This window comes from Podarcis melisellensis (assembly GCF_964234715.1).
Source record: "Podarcis melisellensis genome assembly, chromosome: 13".
NCBI classification, from domain to species: domain Eukaryota; kingdom Metazoa; phylum Chordata; class Lepidosauria; order Squamata; family Lacertidae; genus Podarcis; species Podarcis melisellensis.
Genome location: NC_138545.1, coordinates 5,864,814 through 5,883,714, shown reverse-complemented (window position 1 = coordinate 5,883,714; position 18,901 = coordinate 5,864,814). Strand labels below are relative to the sequence as shown.

The following is an 18,901-nucleotide window of genomic DNA, read 5'->3' as shown; positions in this document are numbered from 1 at the left end:
CCACAATGAAAACATCAAGCTAAGCCGGGTCCTGCTTTGGAAATCGCCTTATACCGAGTCAGACCACTGGCCCATTTAGCTCACAGATTGGCTCGCCTCCTCTTCCCCCCAAAAGTTGCCCCTTCCCGAGCCAGCCAGGAGTCGAACCTAGAATCTTCTGATCCGTAGTCAGACGCGTTATCCATTGCGCCACTGGCCCTTGGACGCGTATTACTGTGGCTGGTTTGGCTGAAGACAGAGCTGACTTAACATACATTCAGCATCCTGACTTCCCTCGGCTGGGAGAACTAGGAGACAAAGAGGCGCAGGGCAGCCTCCCAATGTGTTTCTTTCCCCTTTCCCAACCCATAAAGGCAAATAGCGGGATTATTTTCCTGTTCATCATAATCAAATGCAGCAGCGGATAGCAAACGGCAGGATCCAAAGAGCTCAGTGCCAGATTTGCATGCATCTAATCCGAAAAGGGAACAAAGCAGGGATACTGGTCGGTCCTCTGAGATCCCTTCCCTTATCCTAAAAACTCATCGCTGTCAAACGACGCCCAATGCGAATCCCTTAAGCCGCGAGCAAAGCTTCAAAATTCCCGCGCGGCTTCTCATTTGCCCAGTTCGTTTCTCGGATTGTAAATGGACACTTCTGATTGGATGGCGGGGGAAACTGAACCAATGAGAGCGAACTCTCGATTTAACCAATAGGAAACGGACTCCCGTTGGCGCTAAAGTGAAGGAGCCTTGGTTAGCCAATGACAAACAAACGCTTCCGCTGCTATTTGCATACTAAGTTGCCGACCAATAGGAATTTGAGTGTTTGAGGTGCTAATTTGCATGAGACTCGTATAAATACAAGCGGCGGCGAAGAGCGCTTCATTTCTCTCTCGGCGGTTGGTGGAAGCGCTTCGAGATGCCTGAGCCCGCGAAGTCGGTTCCCGTGCCTAAGAAGGGGTCGAAGAAGGCCATCACCAAGACCCAGAAGAAGGGCGACAAGAAGCGCAAGAAGAGCAGGAAGGAGAGCTACTCCATCTATGTCTACAAGGTGCTCAAGCAGGTCCACCCGGACACGGGCATCTCCTCCAAGGCCATGAGCATCATGAACTCCTTCGTCAGTGACATCTTCGAGCGCATCGCTGCTGAGTCTTCCCGCCTGGCCCATTACAACAAGCGATCCACTATCACTTCCCGGGAGATCCAGACCGCCGTGCGCCTGCTGCTGCCCGGGGAGCTGGCCAAACACGCCGTGTCCGAGGGCACCAAGGCCGTCACCAAGTACACCAGTTCCAAGTAAACTTGGCAAAAAAAATACTCCACTTAAACCAAAAGGCTCTTTTAAGAGCCACACAAATTATTTGAAAAGATGGAATCACTGCTGAGTTCTATTTCCTTGGGCTTCTAAGTTGTCCCCCAAATAACTACTACAATATGGCCACCAATTTCAAAAGTAACAGTTTAAAACGTAATAAGAAATTGATTCAACAGAGTTACTAGAATTTAAAGTGGGGGTGGGGGTTTTATTGGTGTAAATAAGTATTAAGAACTGTTTACCAATCCAGTACAGGAAAAGGCAAGTTACTGTTTTTGGGGAGACAACATTGTTCTCTTGTAATAACTGATAACTTATCAACCTACCACTAGTCCCTTCCATAAGCACACATTGAATAGCTAAATACGCATTTTCTAATTGGTCATAAACTATTTTCTTTTGTGCAGCTTCGGGATCTTATAATATAGTTTTATGTGGTTCTATGGTGTAATGGTTAGTACTCTGATTCCAAGGTTTTGAGTTGGAATCTCAATAGAACCTACAACTTCTTATTTTTCCCCTTGAGTCATATTGTGCAAACGTTCATTAAGAATTACCAAGTCCTTTCACTTCCCCAATTTTATACTTCTCTCAAAAATGTGGCCAGGTCGCTTCCTCCCCCCACTCTGCACTTTGTACGATATATTAATTCTGATTTCAGATCTGTGAAACTAGAAACTGAATCCATTTATTGTATTGAATCTGAATCGTAAAATGTATGTAGTTGTGTTCCTTTACAACCTTTTCAATAAAATAAATATTGGACGCAGGAAAAGCAGTTTTGAGTTTCATCCAGTCTTTTCCCAGGGGACTATTTAGTGACTTATTTAGTGTCTAATCAAGGCAAGAATACTTGTGAAATCCGAAAACTCATGTTTTGAAGGAATTCGACCCTCCCCAAACTTATTTTCTCCCTATCTGGGGTTCAAACTCCTTTTCTGCTTGAGATTCCCCCAATTCTCTCCCGCAACAGCCTCCAAATATATTATTGGTCAATGTCTTCCGGTAACATGAAGATAGGTCACAGCTGCAGTTCTGATTCCTATTACCTAGGAGTCATTGTCTTCGTGTTTGGCGATCACTCATGGCTGAGTTAGATTGTCTTCCATGAACCCGGTCTTAACAATGAGTCCATAAGTGACTGTGGAGGCCAATTCTGGATCCACATAGCATTCCACAGTGGGCACATAGGTTTTCAGGTGGGAGTTGATCACAGTGTGGGTTTGCCAAGCGTGTCTTCTTCTTGGCACATTTCTCCCTTGCGTCCTGAGTTCGAGTGTCTTCAAATCCCATGACACCTTTGGTAAAGGTTGTTCTCCCATTGGAGCGCTCGCTGTCCAATGTTTCCCAATTGTTGGTGTTTACACTACATTTTTAAAGATTTGCCTTGAGAGTTTTTAAACCTCTTAAAGGCTCAGAAAAAGCTTAATATGGAGGCCAAATGGCCGAAATATTGGGACATTTTGGAACAAGAGGGAGACAGATTAAAACTGCAGAGTTTTGAAAAATTAAAAAATAGAGTGCGAGATTGGCTTCATTATTATCAGATAATGGAGGCATATAACTTGGACAAAAAAATTGGCTTCCAGGTGGAAAAATCAAAATTGGAAACAGAACTGTTAGATCCTAAAATTAAGAATTTGTCAAGAATGTATAACTTGCTGTTGAAATGGAATACTCAGGATGAAACGGTGAAATCTGCTATGATTAAATGGGCACAAGATGTTGGACATAATATTATGATGGCTGACTGGGAACAGTTATGGACCACAGGTATGAAGTTCACGTCGTGTAATGCCTTAAAAGAGGGAATATAATGAAAATGATATACAGGTGGTACATGACACCAGTCAAGCTTGCAAAAATTTATCATTTGCCCGATAATAAATGTTGGAAATGTAAAGAGACTGAAGGCACATTCTTTCATCTTTGGTGGACATGCCCAAGGATTAAGACCTTCTGGGAGATGATCTATAATGAAATGAAAAAGGTATTTAAATATACCTTTCTGAAGAAACCAGAGGCCTTTCTCCTGGGCATGGTCGGCCAATTCGTGCCAAAGAGGGATAGAACTTTTTTTATGTCTGCCACAACAGCAGCAAGAGTACTTGTTGCAAAGTATTGGAAGACACAAGATCTACCCACCTGGGAAGAATGGCAGATGAAGGTGATGGAATATATGGAACTGGCGGAAATGACTGGCAGAATCCGAGACCAGGGAGAAGAGTTGGTGGAGAAAGATTGAAAGAAATGTAAAGACTATTTACAGAAACATTGTAAAATCAATGAATGTTAGAATGATGTTGGAATGAATTTATGTGATTTTAGCAGAAATGTTACAAAGATTTAGGAAAAAACAGACTGTTAATTGGTGAAAGGAGGGAAAGTAAAGTTATATCAATATCAAGATAAATTACAGGACAAAAATTTGAAAAGAGGGAAAGGATTTGCTGGAATGGATAATTGACCTAGAATACAAAAAAGGGAGGTGTGAGGAGGTCAGGGAAATAAGCTAATGAAAGATAAGTAATGGGAAGATTTGTTGTATTTTTCCTTGTTTTTTTCTTTTTGCTTAATGGATTTTAATTCTCTGCTTTTTCTCTTTTTTCCTTTTTTCTTTTGTATTTTATCCTTTTTTCTTTACCTATTGGGATGTGTGGTATTGTTTGTTTGTTTAAAATGATGTTTTTTTGCTTTTTCTTTTTGTACCTTTTAAAACTTTAATAAATATCTTATAAAAAAGAGAGTTTTAAAACCTCTTTTGCTGACTACCAGCATTACGCTTTCCATTTTTAAGTATGGAATAGAGTAGCTGCTTTGGAAGACAATAATCAGGTATCCAAACAACATGACCAGTCCAACAAAGTTGTTGAAGAATCATTTCTTCGACAGTGGTGATATTTGCTACTTCCAGAACGCTGGCATTAGTTTGGCCTGCAAAGCAAGGTTCTTCCAGCTTCAACTTGTAGGCTTTACAGATTTAGTTTTTAAAAATTAGTTCTAGAACACTGATCAGTTTTAGAATCTAAACCTTTGGCTAATTAAGCAATCCGTGTTGTGGCCTTTTAAACTGTGTCTGAGGGTTTTTGTTATTTTCACTGTATTTTTGTATGTATTGTAAAACACCCAGGAATCCTGATGAAAGGTGCAGTAGTATAGAAACTTAATAATATATTATTCATTTTTTACCAAGGGGCGCTAAAGCTAAATTAACTCTGGCCTCTTCTCCATTCCCTTAGTTCACAGTTAAAATTAAAATTAAAATTGGCGGATAGATCTAAGTGAAGTGGAATTTCTGTCTCGTGCCGTGCTTTTTCCAGCCATTTATTTGTCAAAAAATAAATACAAATCACCGCAATTCGATTTCCAAGAATCTAGGACGGGTGTTATCAAAAGCACCGAAGTGGTAATTCTTGTACGCTGACAGAACAGTTTCTCTTCACTAGGAAAACGTCATTCGGCAGGTTGAATTGTATGAAGACCCGCGGTGTATTTTTACTGGTTGAGAGGCGTGGGTGGAGCAAACGTTGAAGTTTTCCCTCTGGTCGGATTCGATGGTATAAAAGGACAACTGCAGAGGCTTACGCTACATTGGTTTCTTTTGAGACTGTATCCGATTGTGATTTTGCAAGATGTCTGGCCGTGGCAAAGGTGGCAAAGGCTTGGGCAAAGGCGGTGCCAAAAGGCACAGGAAGGTCCTTCGTGATAACATCCAGGGAATCACTAAGCCCGCTATTCGCCGGCTGGCTCGCCGCGGAGGAGTGAAGCGTATTTCTGGTCTGATCTACGAGGAGACTCGCGGTGTCCTCAAGGTGTTTCTGGAGAACGTGATCCGCGATGCCGTAACTTACACCGAGCACGCGAAAAGGAAGACCGTGACCGCTATGGATGTCGTGTACGCCTTGAAGCGCCAAGGTCGTACTCTGTATGGATTTGGCGGCTAAATTCCTGATTCGCATTCGCAGCACAAACGGCCCTTTTAAGGGCCACCACTTGCCCGTAAAAGAGCTGTTAAATGCGCTAAAATAGTTCCGTTTTTAAAATGGCTTTATGCATTAGTACTTGTGAACTGGGAATTCTCGAGAGTTTGGCTTGACTTCATAGTAGAGCTGATTGAAAGGACGGAAGGCTTGAAGTAAAAAGCTTTATCGTTCCTGTTGGTTTTTTTTTTCAAGGTTACAAGTACCTAATGTAGCTTAGAACTACCATGGGCATTTTAAATGCTTGGCTTTCTTCGGTTGCACAATAACTCTGCCTTTTCAATATATATTTCCAGAGCGTTCATGGCGGGCGGGGATGTAGCTCAGTGGTAGAGCGCATGCTTTGCATGTATGAGGCCCCGGGTTCGATCCCCGGCATCTCCATTAAACGTTTTGCACCCGAAATTTTACATTTTAATTTTTTAAAAATACGATTGATTTCCTGATTAGATATCGTCCGATCCTACAGAAGATACTCACTCCCGATACCCACTTTCTTAATGCCTTCGGTACTTCGTGAAAAAGGGGCATAATGAGTCCGTTTTCCTCATAGGGCAATTGCCAAAACTACGCAATGCGCGTGACTGCCCGAAGCCGTTTAATCCGATTTTCAACGGCGGGCGGAGATTTAAGGGAATCGGTTATCATGAGAACAAGGTGCAATCTGGTTTAGGAAAGTTTCATATCAAGAAGGAAGGTGGCATTTTTTTTTATGAAGTGCAACCTTGCTTGAAAAATTGGTCGGCACTTTGGTTCCGGAACCTTGAGAAACAACGGACGAGAAGGCGTGGGGAGCAGATTATCGCTGGCTTGGGGGTTGGGAGAGAAACTACGGGGGAAATTAAAATAACAGCGCAGCAATCAAACGGTATCCTTCAGGAACTTGCAAGCCTCCGTTTTGAATGCTAAAGAGTAAAAAGACAGAGCAACAGGACTTTCTTTCAAAAATAATTCGGCTAAGAAGTTGGCAATCATGTGAGTGCTCAGCAATTTTATTGCGAATTTACAGTACTATATTCCGTTTCTCAAAAGGAAATTTGGGGTTTGTGTGATCTTTCATGGGAACAGATAGTCTGAATCTAAAATTAACCCTTTTTGATCTAATAATTGTATTATCTTTTTTAAAAGGATTTCCCTGAAACGTTTTACTCAATTTGGCCTGTGGCTTCGAATCGCTTTTTTGATTGGATAACAATGCAAGCTTCCCAGTCAGCGACCAATACCATATCGAGTTTGTAATTCAAACTCTAGGGAGCGTAGTTCTTAAACCAATAGGAAACACGCATTTTCTGCCTATAGAAACGCAGGATTTGAAACAGTCTCCTGACCAGCCAATCAGAAAACAAGCGCTTCAAGCCCTTCATTTGCATAAAGCTGGCATAAAAGGCGTTTGTTTCTCTCTGCCCTACAGAAGTAGCGGCTGATTTTGAAAATGCCTGAGCCTGCGAAGTCGGTTCCCGTGCCTAAGAAGGGGTCGAAGAAGGCCATCACCAAGACCCAGAAGAAGGGCGACAAGAAGCGCAAGAAGAGTAGGAAGGAGAGCTACTCCATCTATGTCTACAAGGTGCTCAAGCAGGTCCACCCGGACACGGGCATCTCCTCCAAGGCCATGAGCATCATGAACTCCTTCGTCAACGACATCTTCGAGCGCATCGCGGCCGAGGCTTCCCGCCTGGCCCATTACAACAAGCGATCCACTATCACTTCCCGGGAGATCCAGACCGCCGTGCGCCTGCTGCTGCCCGGGGAGCTGGCCAAACACGCCGTGTCCGAGGGCACCAAGGCCGTCACCAAGTACACCAGCTCCAAGTAAACTTTAAAAGCCAACACTCCACTTAAACCCAAAGGCTCTTTTAAGAGCCCTCCACTTTTTCTTTAGAAGAGCTTGCTTTTCACTTTAAAAAGTGCTAGATGCTTGCAGCAGATTCCAGTGTTGTAAAATTATCCCAAGCATGCTTAAGGTTAGCTTATTGCATAACCACCACACATGCTTCAACTTGCTATTAAATCCAGAAATAAACCAAGCTATTGCAGTTTCCTAACTTGTTGTAGCTGATATTACAGTATTTCACAAACACGCAGCCTTCTTTCCAGTATGCTGTCGAAATCCAAAATTGTGAACTGTATACCAGCTGTCTCAAGCATGAATCAGCAAAGCTAGATGTTAAAACTGTAATATATATATATTAGCAGCATGAATCAAATGTGCAGGACCCTTTTGATACAAGTAGAAACTTCTAGGTTAGGGGAAGCAATATAAGGAGGCACTGTTCCTTTACAGAAATAGCTGTAAAATTCCCCATAGCATGTATATAATAGAAGTCCAAGTTTTCTACCCTGTTGGTCCTATGCATAGACGCACTGAAAGTATATGAAGATCAAATATGGGTCTGCTGTAGGTATAACTTAGCTGGCAGGACACGCCAAATGTAGTTATTTTAAGCAGCGTCTCAGGTTGAAGACTCCTAAAGTATTAGATAAGTGGCCAAAATATTTGCATTTTTGTAAACTATCATGGACATATACATCTAGGATCTAGGAGTCTTGGTTGACCACAAACTTGACATGAGCCAACAGTGTGACGCGGCAGCTAAAAAAGCCAATGCAATTCTGGGCTGCATCAATAGGAGTATAGCATCTAGATCAGGGGAAGTAATAGTGACACTGTATTCTGCTCTGGTCAGACCTCACCTGGAGTACTGTGTCCAGTTCTGGGCACCATAGTTCAAGAAGGACACTGACCAACTGGAACGTGTCCAGAGGAGGGCAACCCAAATGGTCAAAGGCCTGGAAACGATGCCTTATGAGGAACGGCTAAGGGACCTGGGCATGTTTAGCCTGGAGAAGAGGAGGTTAAGGGGTGATATGATAGCCATGTTCAAATATATAAAAGGATGTCATATAGAGGAGGGAGAAAGGTTGTTTTCTGCTGCTCCAGAGAAGCGGACACGGAGCAATGGATCCAAACGACAAGAAAGAAGATTCCACCTAAACATTAGGAAGAACTTCCTGACAGTAAGAGCTGTTCGACAGTGGAATTTGCTGCCAAGGAGTGTGGTGGAGTCTCCTTCTTTGGAGGTCTTTAAGCAGAGGCTTGACAACCATATGTCAGGAGTGCTCTGATGGTGTTTCCTGCTTGGCAGGGGGTTGGACTCGATGGCCCTGGTGGTCTCTTCCAACTCTATGATTCTATCCTGTAAAAGGGATCTACCACCACCCCGACCTAAGAGTGCTTACTATTTACATTTGTAGAAGTTATATGCAGAAAATGTATCATTTTGGGATGCAAATTCGCTTATGTACACGATGGGCATTTTAGCCTACCGAAGGCAACACCGAAAGCAAGGAGAACAAGAGCAATTTCCAGCAATTTTGAGAGTATGTAGTGGCTCTTAAAAGAGCCTTTTGTTCTTTGATCGAGATGCCGATTTAAGCCCTTTCTCCGCGGATGCGGCGAGCCAGCTGGATGTCTTTGGGCATGATGGTGACCCGCTTGGCGTGGATGGCGCACAGGTTGGTATCTTCGAAAAGACCCACCAGGTAAGCCTCGCTCGCCTCCTGAAGGGCCATCACCGCAGAGCTTTGGAAGCGCAAGTCAGTCTTGAAATCCTGCGCGATCTCCCGCACCAGACGCTGAAAGGGCAGCTTGCGAATCAGCAGCTCGGTCGACTTCTGGTAGCGACGGATCTCTCGCAGGGCGACAGTCCCAGGGCGGTAGCGGTGAGGCTTCTTCACGCCCCCGGTGGCCGGCGCGCTCTTCCGGGCGGCTTTGGTCGCCAGCTGCTTCCGAGGCGCCTTCCCGCCGGTGGACTTGCGAGCGGTCTGCTTGGTACGAGCCATTAGAGAGCTAGAAGGCGAATAGAACAGGGAAAAAAAACACCTTCCCTGACGGCTGACACCAACAATTTGTCGAAAGCTGCTTCTGGCGGGCTATTTATACTGTAATTCCTCTGCTTGGATTGGCTAACAGCATTGACCAATCACTTGCCGGCTTTGAATCTCCCGCGCTTTGCAGGGATTGGACGTGATTTGAAGCCGCAACGTCTCCATCCTTTTCTCTTTGTACCTTCCCTAGTTTGCCTCGCTCACAATATATTTCTTGTTTCCAGGATTTTTTTAATAAAATGAAAGGCGAGGACACAACATATGTGGACTTAATTTCATGAAGAACATACATTTCTGAGCTGTGCTCCCCTCAATCTGAGTTTCAATTTCTTAGGGATTAACAGGGAGTGAAGGAAAACTAAATACTTTTATTTAAATATCCCGCGCGGCGACACGATTGGACAAAAATGGAAGGTAGCTATTGACCAATCAGAACGGAGCAAATGGTAGCACAGCGTGAGACTTAAATTCTGCTGGAATTGTACAGAGAATTGCAGAAAGTGCCAGTTTACATGCTTGCAGCTGATTAGACGAGTAGACAGAACACAAAAGATCAAAAGGAAATTTAGTCTTGCAAACTAAAATGAGAGAGAAAAAGAACTCCTTTCGTACGGTAGCGTGGCCGAGCGGTCTAAGGCGCTGGATTAAGGCTCCAGTCTCTTCGGGGGCGTGGGTTCGAATCCCACCGCTGCCAGTATCTATTTTCCTGTTAACAGAATACTGACCACATGGAAGATTGTTTTTTTCTGCTACTGTCTGAGTTTTGGAACCCGCAAGCGATTTTATGTTCCCTTTCATACGACTGAGATTGTAACGTATGTTAAATATTAGTATTGTGTTCAGTGCTGATCAGTGGAGTATAGCATTCTTAATCTAACACTTTCAACTGTTAACGGGCATTAATAATATAGAATAATAGTAATAATAATAATACATATACAGCTATTGTTTTTGCGATCACCATTTCCGCGCCTCCCCGGCAAAATATGCGCTTCTCCCCGTCGGGGAATCGAACCCCGGTCTCCCGCGTGACAGGCGGGGATACTTACCACTATACTAACGAGGACTTCGCTGATCTGCGGTTTTCCTGATTTCATGTTATCCTAATAGTATTCGAGTCTGCTTAAGGGCTGAGACCTCCCAAAAAGCAGGTGTGACTAATTTTGTAAACCATCCCAGCGCTGGTTTTCTTTTTTAATGCAATGCTTCTCACATTTACCTGGGACGAAGGCCCATTGCATATAATGAGGCTTCCTTTCGGATAAACACGCACAGGTTTGCACTGTTAAACAGCTTAGAAAGTGATTTCTGACCTTTCCTTGATTTTTTGAAGTGATTCATTTTCAGAAGACTTTCTTAAGAGTTTTCACTGATGAAGGAGAAAAGATATTGTGCCATTGTGCAACTGTATGCCACTGGGTTGATGGATTTTTTTGTGTGCTGTTTCCACGATATTGTCTGTTACTATGACATTCCATTGAATTGCTGTAGCCGCTGCAGGCGGAAGAAGATTGGAAGAAATTTAAAGACTACCTACAGAAATATTGTAAAATTAATGAATGTTAGAATGATGTTGGATAGAAATTAAGTGGTTTCCAGCTGTAATGCTTTAAGAGATGAAAAAAAGGCTTTGAAACAGGTAAAAATTTAATGGTAAGGATTTGCTGAACTAACAATCTGAATTGGAATACAAAAAAGGGAGGTATGAGGAGGTCCGGGCAACAAGCTAAAGGAAAATAAGCAATGTAAAAATCTGTGTGTTTTTAATTATTTTTATTTTTGTATTTTTGATATTTTTTCTTTTTACTTTTATTGTATTATTACTAAAAATCTTAATAAATATTCTATTTTAAAAAATGAATTGTTGTAGCCACTGCCGTGTGCCATTATCTGTTTCTATTAATTTCTTTAAATATCTATCAAACATTTTGTATATTCAGTTCAAGGGGTCCAGAAGCAGTGTTGTATCAATTTCAGTTTTATACATTTCACCTTTTTCAGAGAAGCAGGAACAATTTATCTTCACCTGATTTTCAACCTCACAACAAGCTTGTGAAGTTGGCAAGACTGAGAAGGAGTGACTGGCTTCAGATCACCTAATGAGTGACTTTTAGGTCATTTTATCACGAGTAGACCATTTAACTGCAAGTCTTCCCGGGTCTGATGTAGCACTCTCACCAGTCATAGATGTCAGCCAATGGATCCCAGAGACTACATTGCCACCATAGCCAGCGATAAAAGGATAAAATCTCTGGGTGTTACAATATAGTTAGATGACTCCTTACCGACACTGAAGTCTTAATAATAGTAATAATAATAACAACAATAATTTATTATTTATACTCTGCCCATCTGGCTGGGTTTCCCCAGCCACTCTGGGCAGCTTCCAACAGAATATTAAAATACAAAAATCTATTAAACATAAAAAAATTCCCTAAACACAGCTGCCTTCAGAAACTCAGATAGTTGCTTGTTTCCTTGACATCTGGTGGGAGGGGGTTCCACAAGGTGGGCGCCACCACCGAGAAGGCCCTCTGCCTGGTTCCCTGTAACTTTGCTTCTTGCAGTGAGGGAACCGCCAGAAGACCCTCGGAACTGGACCTCAGTGTCTGGGCTGAATGATGGGGGTGGAGACGCTCCTTCAGGTAAACTGAGCTGTTTAGGGCTTTCAAGGTCAGCACCAACACTTTGAATTGAGCTTGGAAACATACTGGGGGCCAATGTAGGTCTTTCAGGACCGGTTTTACGTGGTCTTGGCAGCCGCTCCCAGTCACCAGTCTGGCTGCCGCATTCTGGATTAATTGTAGTTTCTAGGTCACCTTTAAAGGTAGCCCCACGTAGAGCACATTGCAGTAGTCCATTGCAGTAGTCCAAGCAGGAGATAACTAGAGCATGCACCACTCTGGCGAGACAGTCTGCAGGCAGGGAGGGTCTCATCCTGCGTACCAGGTGGAGCTGGTAGACAGCCGCCCTGGACACAGAATTGACCTGCGCCTCCATGGACAGCGGTGAGTCCAAAATGACTCCCAGGCTGCGCATCTGGTCCTTCGGGGGCACAGTTACCCCATTCAGGACCAGAGAATCCCCCACACCCACCCACCTCCTGTCCCCCCAAAATAGCACTTCTGTCTTGTCAGGATTCAACCTCAGTCTATTAGCCGCCATCCATCCTCCAACCGCCTCCAGACACCTCCAGACACTTGCAATAACCAAAGGGACCCAGACCCTTCTGCTGTGGGACATCCACAAGGATCTATTCTTTGTGAACTTCAGTTTGGAGTGGAGTGGGAGAAACTGTCAGTTCCCTAAGGCACAAAGTCTGCATCTGTTGTTGTTATTGTTGTTGCAGACTCCCTTTATATCGGTGATATATCTATCCTCAGGCGACACAGCGGATAAACCTTCTTAACAATTATTTCAGGGGAAAGCCGATCAGTTTCTGTGCAGCAGTGGTTTAGACCTTCAATAAATTTCCGCGGAATACCTTGGAAGCTTGGTTCAAAAACAACTATACAATACCACTTTCCTTTCACTGAACTCCAGAAAATAGCACCTCATAAGACAAGCCGGATGTGCTACTTGGCTCAATTAAATAAGCAATTGTCTTGAAATAATCCGCCGAAACACGTTCCTTTCTTGGTTACTGAAAAGGAAACCCTCCAAAGTATCCTATTAAATACTTTCCACAAGTGTCCGTCCAAAGAAACATTTGCTATTTTGACTTAAAAGCTAATGTTTACATATTTGAAGGCTCAAAAACTAGTCATGGGCTGAGCTCCCCTCTGTTTTCCAGGCTTGCCTTGCATCCCCCGAACGCGAAAACCAGATCCTTAAAATCGCACACATCCTCCCCATCGATCCCTCCCGGAACCGAAATTATCCGCGCAGCTAATTTCGATTAATTGACATTATAAGCGGATAAAGAAGCACAACGCGGCAAAGGCCCCCAGCCAGGTATTGGCGTGCACGCGCCCTTCCCGAAACGCACCAATCAGAGCGCGGCTCGTCCCCTATAAATAGAGAGCTCCGAGCCGCTGCTCGCGCTCAGATTTCGGAGTGGAGGAAGAAGGAGGTTCACTGCGATAATGGCTGAAGTTGCTCCTGTCGCCGCTGTTGCTGCGGCCCCCAAAGGTACCGCGAAGAAGGCGGCCCCGAAGCCCCGCAAGGCCTCGAGCCCCAGCGTGACGGAGCTGCTGACCCAGGCGGTGACGGCGTCCAAGGAGCGCGGCGGCGTCTCCCTGGCCGCGCTGAAGAAGTCGCTGGCGGCCGCCGGCTACGATGTGGAGCGGAACAACAGCCGCATCAAGCTGGGCCTGAAGAGCCTGGTGACCCGGGGGATCCTGCTGCAGACCAAGGGCACGGGCGCCTCGGGCTCCTTCAAGCTCAACAAGAAGCAGGCGGACAGCAAGGACAAGGCGCCCAAGAAGCCGGCGGTAGCGGCGAAGAGTAAGAAGCCTGCCGCGGCCAAGGTGAAGAAGGCTGTAGGAGGGGCTGGGGCCAAGAAAAGCGTCAAGAAAGTGGCCAAGAAAGCGGGGGCAGGAGGTGCCAAGAAGGCAGCCAAGAGCCCCAAGAAGTCCAAAGTCACCAAGCCCAAGAAGACCACGAAGAGCCCCGCCAAAGCTCTGAAGCCGAAGGCTAAAGCCAAGCCGAAGGCATCCAAACCCAAACTCGCCCCTAAGAAAAAGTGAATTAACATTTTACTGGGGGGCGTCATTTAACACAAACGGCTCTTTTAAGAGCCACCCACAATTTCTGCGGAAGACTGAAATCACTGCCCTGATCGGCTTCTCTCCCAAGTTGTCGAAATTGATTGCTCTTATGGTTACGTATTTCTAAATGAGATGCATTAAACGAATTGTGGCAGTGTGAGCGAGCGGTCGTAAAACGCTGCTTTAAGACTCGTCTTTAAGGGGGAGTTGGGTTCGGATCCCGCTGCCAGTTATTTATATTTGCTTCCTTATTTACATTGCTGCTCACAACAAAGGGGATGCGGTTTGGTTTTTTTCTTACCGTACTGTCTACTTGATATAATTGCTAATTGCAATTTAATGGAAGAATAGTTTTGGGAGAAAACGGCAGGTGCGGTGCGAGGGATCAACAGCGCATTTAGAAAATGACAACACTGCTTTGGTGATACCTGCCACATAGTATATTTCTGATTCATGATCGGTTTGCACTGCAGGTTTGATGCTTACGCTGCGTACTGCTATTTTTTTAAAAAAAGACACCCTAACTGCCAACATGCACCGACGAGGATGGGATTCGAACCCACGCGTGCAGAGCACAATGGATTAGCAGTCCATCGCCTTAACCACTCGGCCACCTCGTCGCGGCTGCAGCTCGTGATCGGGCTATTCTCCTGGCCAGGTTCACCTGGTCTCATATTCACCTCTCAGCTTTACCTATATCATATTCATTAGGTTTAAGGGGAAACGGGGGTGACTTGGAAGACTTCGTATCCACTGTCTTAACACTGGTTCATTTGCTCCTGATACTTAACTCTCTTTCACAGTGCTGGTCCACAGATGCTTGTTCAAAAATGGGTATTCAGACGTGCAATGAATTGCTATTTCGTTAAAAAAAAGCTGGTCTCTTCCTTTTCCCTTGTCGTCCCCCAACCCATTTCTTTTCTCTTTATTTGCAAATGAAAAGTGCTCTTCCGTCTTCTTTCAGCAAGTGCTCAGTAAATAACTTAAATACTACTTGTAATGGCATGGCAAGACTTCATTTCTTTTTAGCTTCATGTCCTCTTGTCTTTTCTTGAAGTGGCATAGCTCTTTAAAAAAATGAAATAAAAAGTGTCCACACAAAACGTAGTCTGTCTGTATGTTCACTTGCCGTTAAGGGCTGCATTTACTGACTCTTATTACTTAAAGGCCGAAGAACGAAAACGTAAACTACCGATGCCGAAACCCGGGATCGAACCAGGGACCTTTAGATCTTCAGTCTAACGCTCTCCCAACTGAGCTATTTCGGCCAGTGATAATAGGTGCCTTGATGTAATGTGCAATCTCAGCAGTTCTTGATACTGCTTTATTCAAATGGTTATAAAAGTTTGCCTTTTGCTATTGCTGAAAATAGAGGAAACGTTATTGTGCGATAATATAATTAACTGAAGAAACATTTGAAGAAATCTTAAAAGTAGATTAAAACATATGTTGCATTGGCCGGGAATCGAACCCGGGCCTCCCGCGTGGCAGGCGAGAATTCTACCACTGAACCACCAATGCATCCGTTTGGGTCTTTTCCCCGTCACTATATATGTAGAAGCTGTACAAGGTGTGAGCGGCATTTTGAAAACTTTGGACGTGTTAGCCTATTGTTGGCATGGTTTCATTTTGCAGCTTAGCCGTCCTGCTTTCCGAAAATGAATCTCGGGCCCCAGCAATCAAAAGGCAGCCTGTTCTCCGCCACTTGGGCGATGCCTCCTTTTGAGATTTCATATTCTTGCAACTTTTTCTTCCGTCTGCGCTGTGTTGAGTGAGCTGCGATCTCCTATCTTAGGCGCACGAGAGGGAAGGAAATCACCCCGCCCGTCCGGAAGGCACTCTGCACATGTTTAAATGGGCTGCTTTCTTTAAGATTGCATAACGCCTTCCAGCTGATTACCCCGCCCTTTTATTTCCCCCCCTCTAAAGTTTTTACTGCTTAAGTTTAAGGAACTCAGACTAAAGGTATCGTTTTTGAATTAAAGCTTTCCCTACTTTGGAGACAACACCACTAATATTTAAGACTTCTTTAAACTCCACTAGAAATCCATGCACACACTTTCTGCTTTTAAATTACTCTTGAGAGTGAACGAGACAGGCTGCGACCAACTCTCTCCACTGGAGACGCAACCCTCTAAATTCTCCCCAGGGTTTGTGGATAACCCGCAATTTGAAAATCGAGGGGGGTGTTAAGGGATGGGAGAACCCCCATTCACAAACAAAATGAGGTTCCACCGAGATTTGAACTCGGATCGCTGGATTCAAAGTCCAGAGTGCTAACCATTACACCATGGAACCAAGCATACCAGCCGTCTCCTCTCCCGTGACTTTGTTCCCATTTAATTGCACACTGAGATAATAACAGGTGCCAAACGCCACCCCTTCTTTCTATGTTTACATTATGAAGCAGGAATATAGAAGAAAGGGTATCATCAGATACTATTTGAGTCTTGAAGCATTGTCTTTTTTAAAAAGAAATACAGTACTGGAAACTGTTGCACCAGCCATTTCACTGGAAGTGTGAAGCAGGCAAAAGGGACTAGTATCATGGAACAGCAAAAATTAGAAATATTCTTGACTTTTCAGGCTGGCCTTTCATCGGCACCCATTCCCATGTATGCTGCCATCTGTGTATATGGACACAAAAAACAGGTTTGGCAGGAACCAGACCACAGAGGCTTGCAATCTAAAAATAGACTCAAAGGAAGCTAAACGGAAGGAACATACAATTGCCCATACTATGGCTTAGTTACAATAGGAATTTTAGTCTAGGGAGTTGTTCATGGGCGTGGGCAGGGTGGGGGCAGCTGCCCACAATCAATAAAAATCAATTAAATTCCTTGCAAGCTGTTAGGCCTGCCCCCCTAACACAAAGTCTGCCCCCCACCTAAAATCCTGGCTATACCCATGAAATTGTTGGAGCATAAAGTCTTCACAGCACTGTGAAAGCGGGTTCAAAACAAGTAGGATATTTGCAATGTAATTGGCTGGCAAAAAGGCGTTGATTCTGTGCCCCATTTGAATTTGATGACACTTTGAAACTAATTCTCAAATCACTTTGAAATGTGGCGTTGCATTTTGATACGGTTTCTTTCGTTTCTGTCCTGTGTTTTATTTTGATACCAATGTCAGCTGCTCTGGAAAACGGTCTGCTCTGGAAGCCTGCATGCTTTCAACTTAATATTCAAATGGGTGGGGGTGGGGGTGAATGGGACAGAGAAATCATTCTCCTCATTTGCAGAGTCTTCCCCCCAAACATACTTGCATAGACTTCCCCGGCTTTATTTGCTTGGTTCGTAAAATTTATACACTGTTGGATTGAAAACAAAACAAAACCCTCAAAGTGGACACAAAGTAGATTTGCTTTTTGCGATCAGACCAATTACTCTTATCCTGTCCAGTAGTCAAACTGCGGATTGCCAGCTGCTTCTGCAAAGTTTACAGGCAAGTAAAGGCCATTGTATCCCTCTTGTTTGGGTCAAGCACCAACTGTTATTTCAGACTCCTAAAAAGCTTCCTTTGGGGGACATAGTAAGAAGGTGCCATCAATTTCTGGGTGGCACATTCTTTTCTTTCTGGCACAGTGAAGATAGCAGCTACATAGGCAAGTATTTATAAGGAATAAGAGAGACATGGTACTAGTTTTGTCAGGAAATTTGCAACCTGACTCAAGGCCTCCGACAACCTGTAACGGAGTCAATCCAACCTTTGGTAGTGAGGGGTAAAGGTAAAGGGACCCCTGACCGTCAGGTCCAGTTGCGAACGACTCTATGGGTTGCAGCACTCATCTTGCTTTATTGGCCGAGGGAGCCGGCGTACAGCTTCTGGGTCATGTGGCCAGCAGGACTAAGCCGCTTCTGGCGAAACCAGAACAGCGCATGGAAATGCCGTTTACCTTCCCACCAGAGCAGTACCTACCGTATTTTTCGCTCTATAAGACGCACTTTTCCCCTCCTAAAAAGTAAGGGGAAATGTGTGTGAGTCTTATGGAGCAAATGCAGGCAGGAGGCTCTGCTCAGTCCTCCCTTTAAAGAGCCGCGTGGAGCCCCCTCTTGGGGGCTTTTCCCCGAGGAGGGGAAGGCTGCGCGCGGCTATCCCAGAAGCCAGAACAGCAAGAGACTATCCCAGAAGCCAGATCCCTCTTGCTGTTCTGGCTTCTGGGATTCAGAATATTTTTTTCCTTGTTTTCCTCCTCCAAAAACTAGGTGCGTCTTATGGTCTGATGCATCTTATAAAGTGAAAAATACGGTATTTATCTACTTGCACTTTGACGTGCTTCCGAACTGCTAGGTGGGCAGGAGCAGGGACCGAGCAACGGGAGCTCACCCCGTCGCGGGGATTCGAACCGCCGACTTTCCGATCGGCAAGCCCTAGGCTCTGTGGTTTAGACAGAAGAAGTAAAATGGGATATCTTGTGAAATCTAGGCTCTCGGTATAGAGTCCACAGCAACCCTAAGCAGAGTGAATAATACACCAGTCTCAGGTGGTAACATTTTACTGAAACCCCCCCCCCCCAAAAAAAACCCCTCTGATAGAATCCAGCAATGACAAGAAAAGGTTGCTGTCTCTGTTGTGAAAAAATAAGTCTCAAAGAGAATACATTGCAGAACAAGAACATCAAGAGAGTTATATAAATATTTTGACAGTGTTGTGAGTGGGACAATTAGCAAGCTTCCCTTGCAGAGCCACACCCAAACTTAATGAAGCAGGAGGAAGAGTTTTGATGAGCAAGCATTCCTTGGAGGTGAGGAATGTGTGTTTTAACTCCCTAGCTTCGCTTCCTCTAAGGGGCTGAAGCTCAAGTTAATCAAATTCTCTTGCTCTCTTTTTTATTAATGATCCCCTTGTGCAGCAGAGCCCAAGCAGAAACAGCTAGAGGCAGGGGAGACATCCTGCCATCAGAAACCTGAAAATGTTTCTTAGGTGAGGTTCATGTGGTAAGGCTCAGCTAACAATATCTAAGCAGGTTTCACTGCTGTGACAACCTCGCCCCACAAAGAACCAAGCAGGCTGCAATTTGAGGAAAGGATT

General features: G+C 44.5%; 3 protein-coding genes and 2 pseudogenes across 5 annotated transcripts; 4 read left to right on the top strand and 1 right to left on the bottom strand.

The window, feature by feature from the left end:
* Nucleotides 1–883: 883 nt before the first annotated feature.
* Nucleotides 884–1,360, top strand: LOC309354884 (histone H2B 7 pseudogene; annotated as a pseudogene). Its single transcript has one exon. The product of its transcript is annotated as a histone H2B 7 pseudogene (transcript).
* Nucleotides 1,361–4,740: 3,380 nt separating this feature from the next.
* On the top strand, nucleotides 4,741–5,325 carry LOC309354876 (histone H4). The gene has a single exon (XM_081885139.1). The coding sequence runs from the start codon at nucleotides 4,929–4,931 to the stop codon at nucleotides 5,238–5,240; it is 312 nt and encodes a 103-aa protein (XP_081741265.1). The 5' UTR covers nucleotides 4,741–4,928; the 3' UTR covers nucleotides 5,241–5,325.
* A 1,151-nt stretch (nucleotides 5,326–6,476) lies between these two features.
* LOC309354594 (histone H2B 7 pseudogene) lies at nucleotides 6,477–7,306 on the top strand (annotated as a pseudogene). The gene has a single exon. The product of its transcript is annotated as a histone H2B 7 pseudogene (transcript).
* Nucleotides 7,307–8,586: 1,280 nt separating this feature from the next.
* LOC309353928 (histone H3.2) lies at nucleotides 8,587–9,379 on the bottom strand. The gene has a single exon (XM_081883542.1). The coding sequence runs from the start codon at nucleotides 9,114–9,116 to the stop codon at nucleotides 8,706–8,708; it is 411 nt and encodes a 136-aa protein (XP_081739668.1). The 5' UTR covers nucleotides 9,117–9,379; the 3' UTR covers nucleotides 8,587–8,705.
* Nucleotides 9,380–13,209: 3,830 nt separating this feature from the next.
* LOC309355641 (histone H1.5-like) lies at nucleotides 13,210–14,973 on the top strand. The gene has a single exon (XM_081886605.1). It carries the CDS (start codon nucleotides 13,247–13,249, stop codon nucleotides 13,847–13,849), a length of 603 nt encoding a protein of 200 aa, XP_081742731.1. The 5' UTR covers nucleotides 13,210–13,246; the 3' UTR covers nucleotides 13,850–14,973.
* Nucleotides 14,974–18,901: the final 3,928 nt, after the last annotated feature.

What these genes read in the sequence shown, in the direction of transcription:
- LOC309353928 (XM_081883542.1), bottom strand. Translation starts at nt 9,116, where the DNA reads ATGGCTCGTACCAAGCAGACCGCTCGCAAGTCCACCGGCGGGAAGGCG.
- LOC309355641 (XM_081886605.1), top strand. Translation starts at nt 13,247, where the DNA reads ATGGCTGAAGTTGCTCCTGTCGCCGCTGTTGCTGCGGCCCCCAAAGGT.
- LOC309354876 (XM_081885139.1), top strand. Translation starts at nt 4,929, where the DNA reads ATGTCTGGCCGTGGCAAAGGTGGCAAAGGCTTGGGCAAAGGCGGTGCC.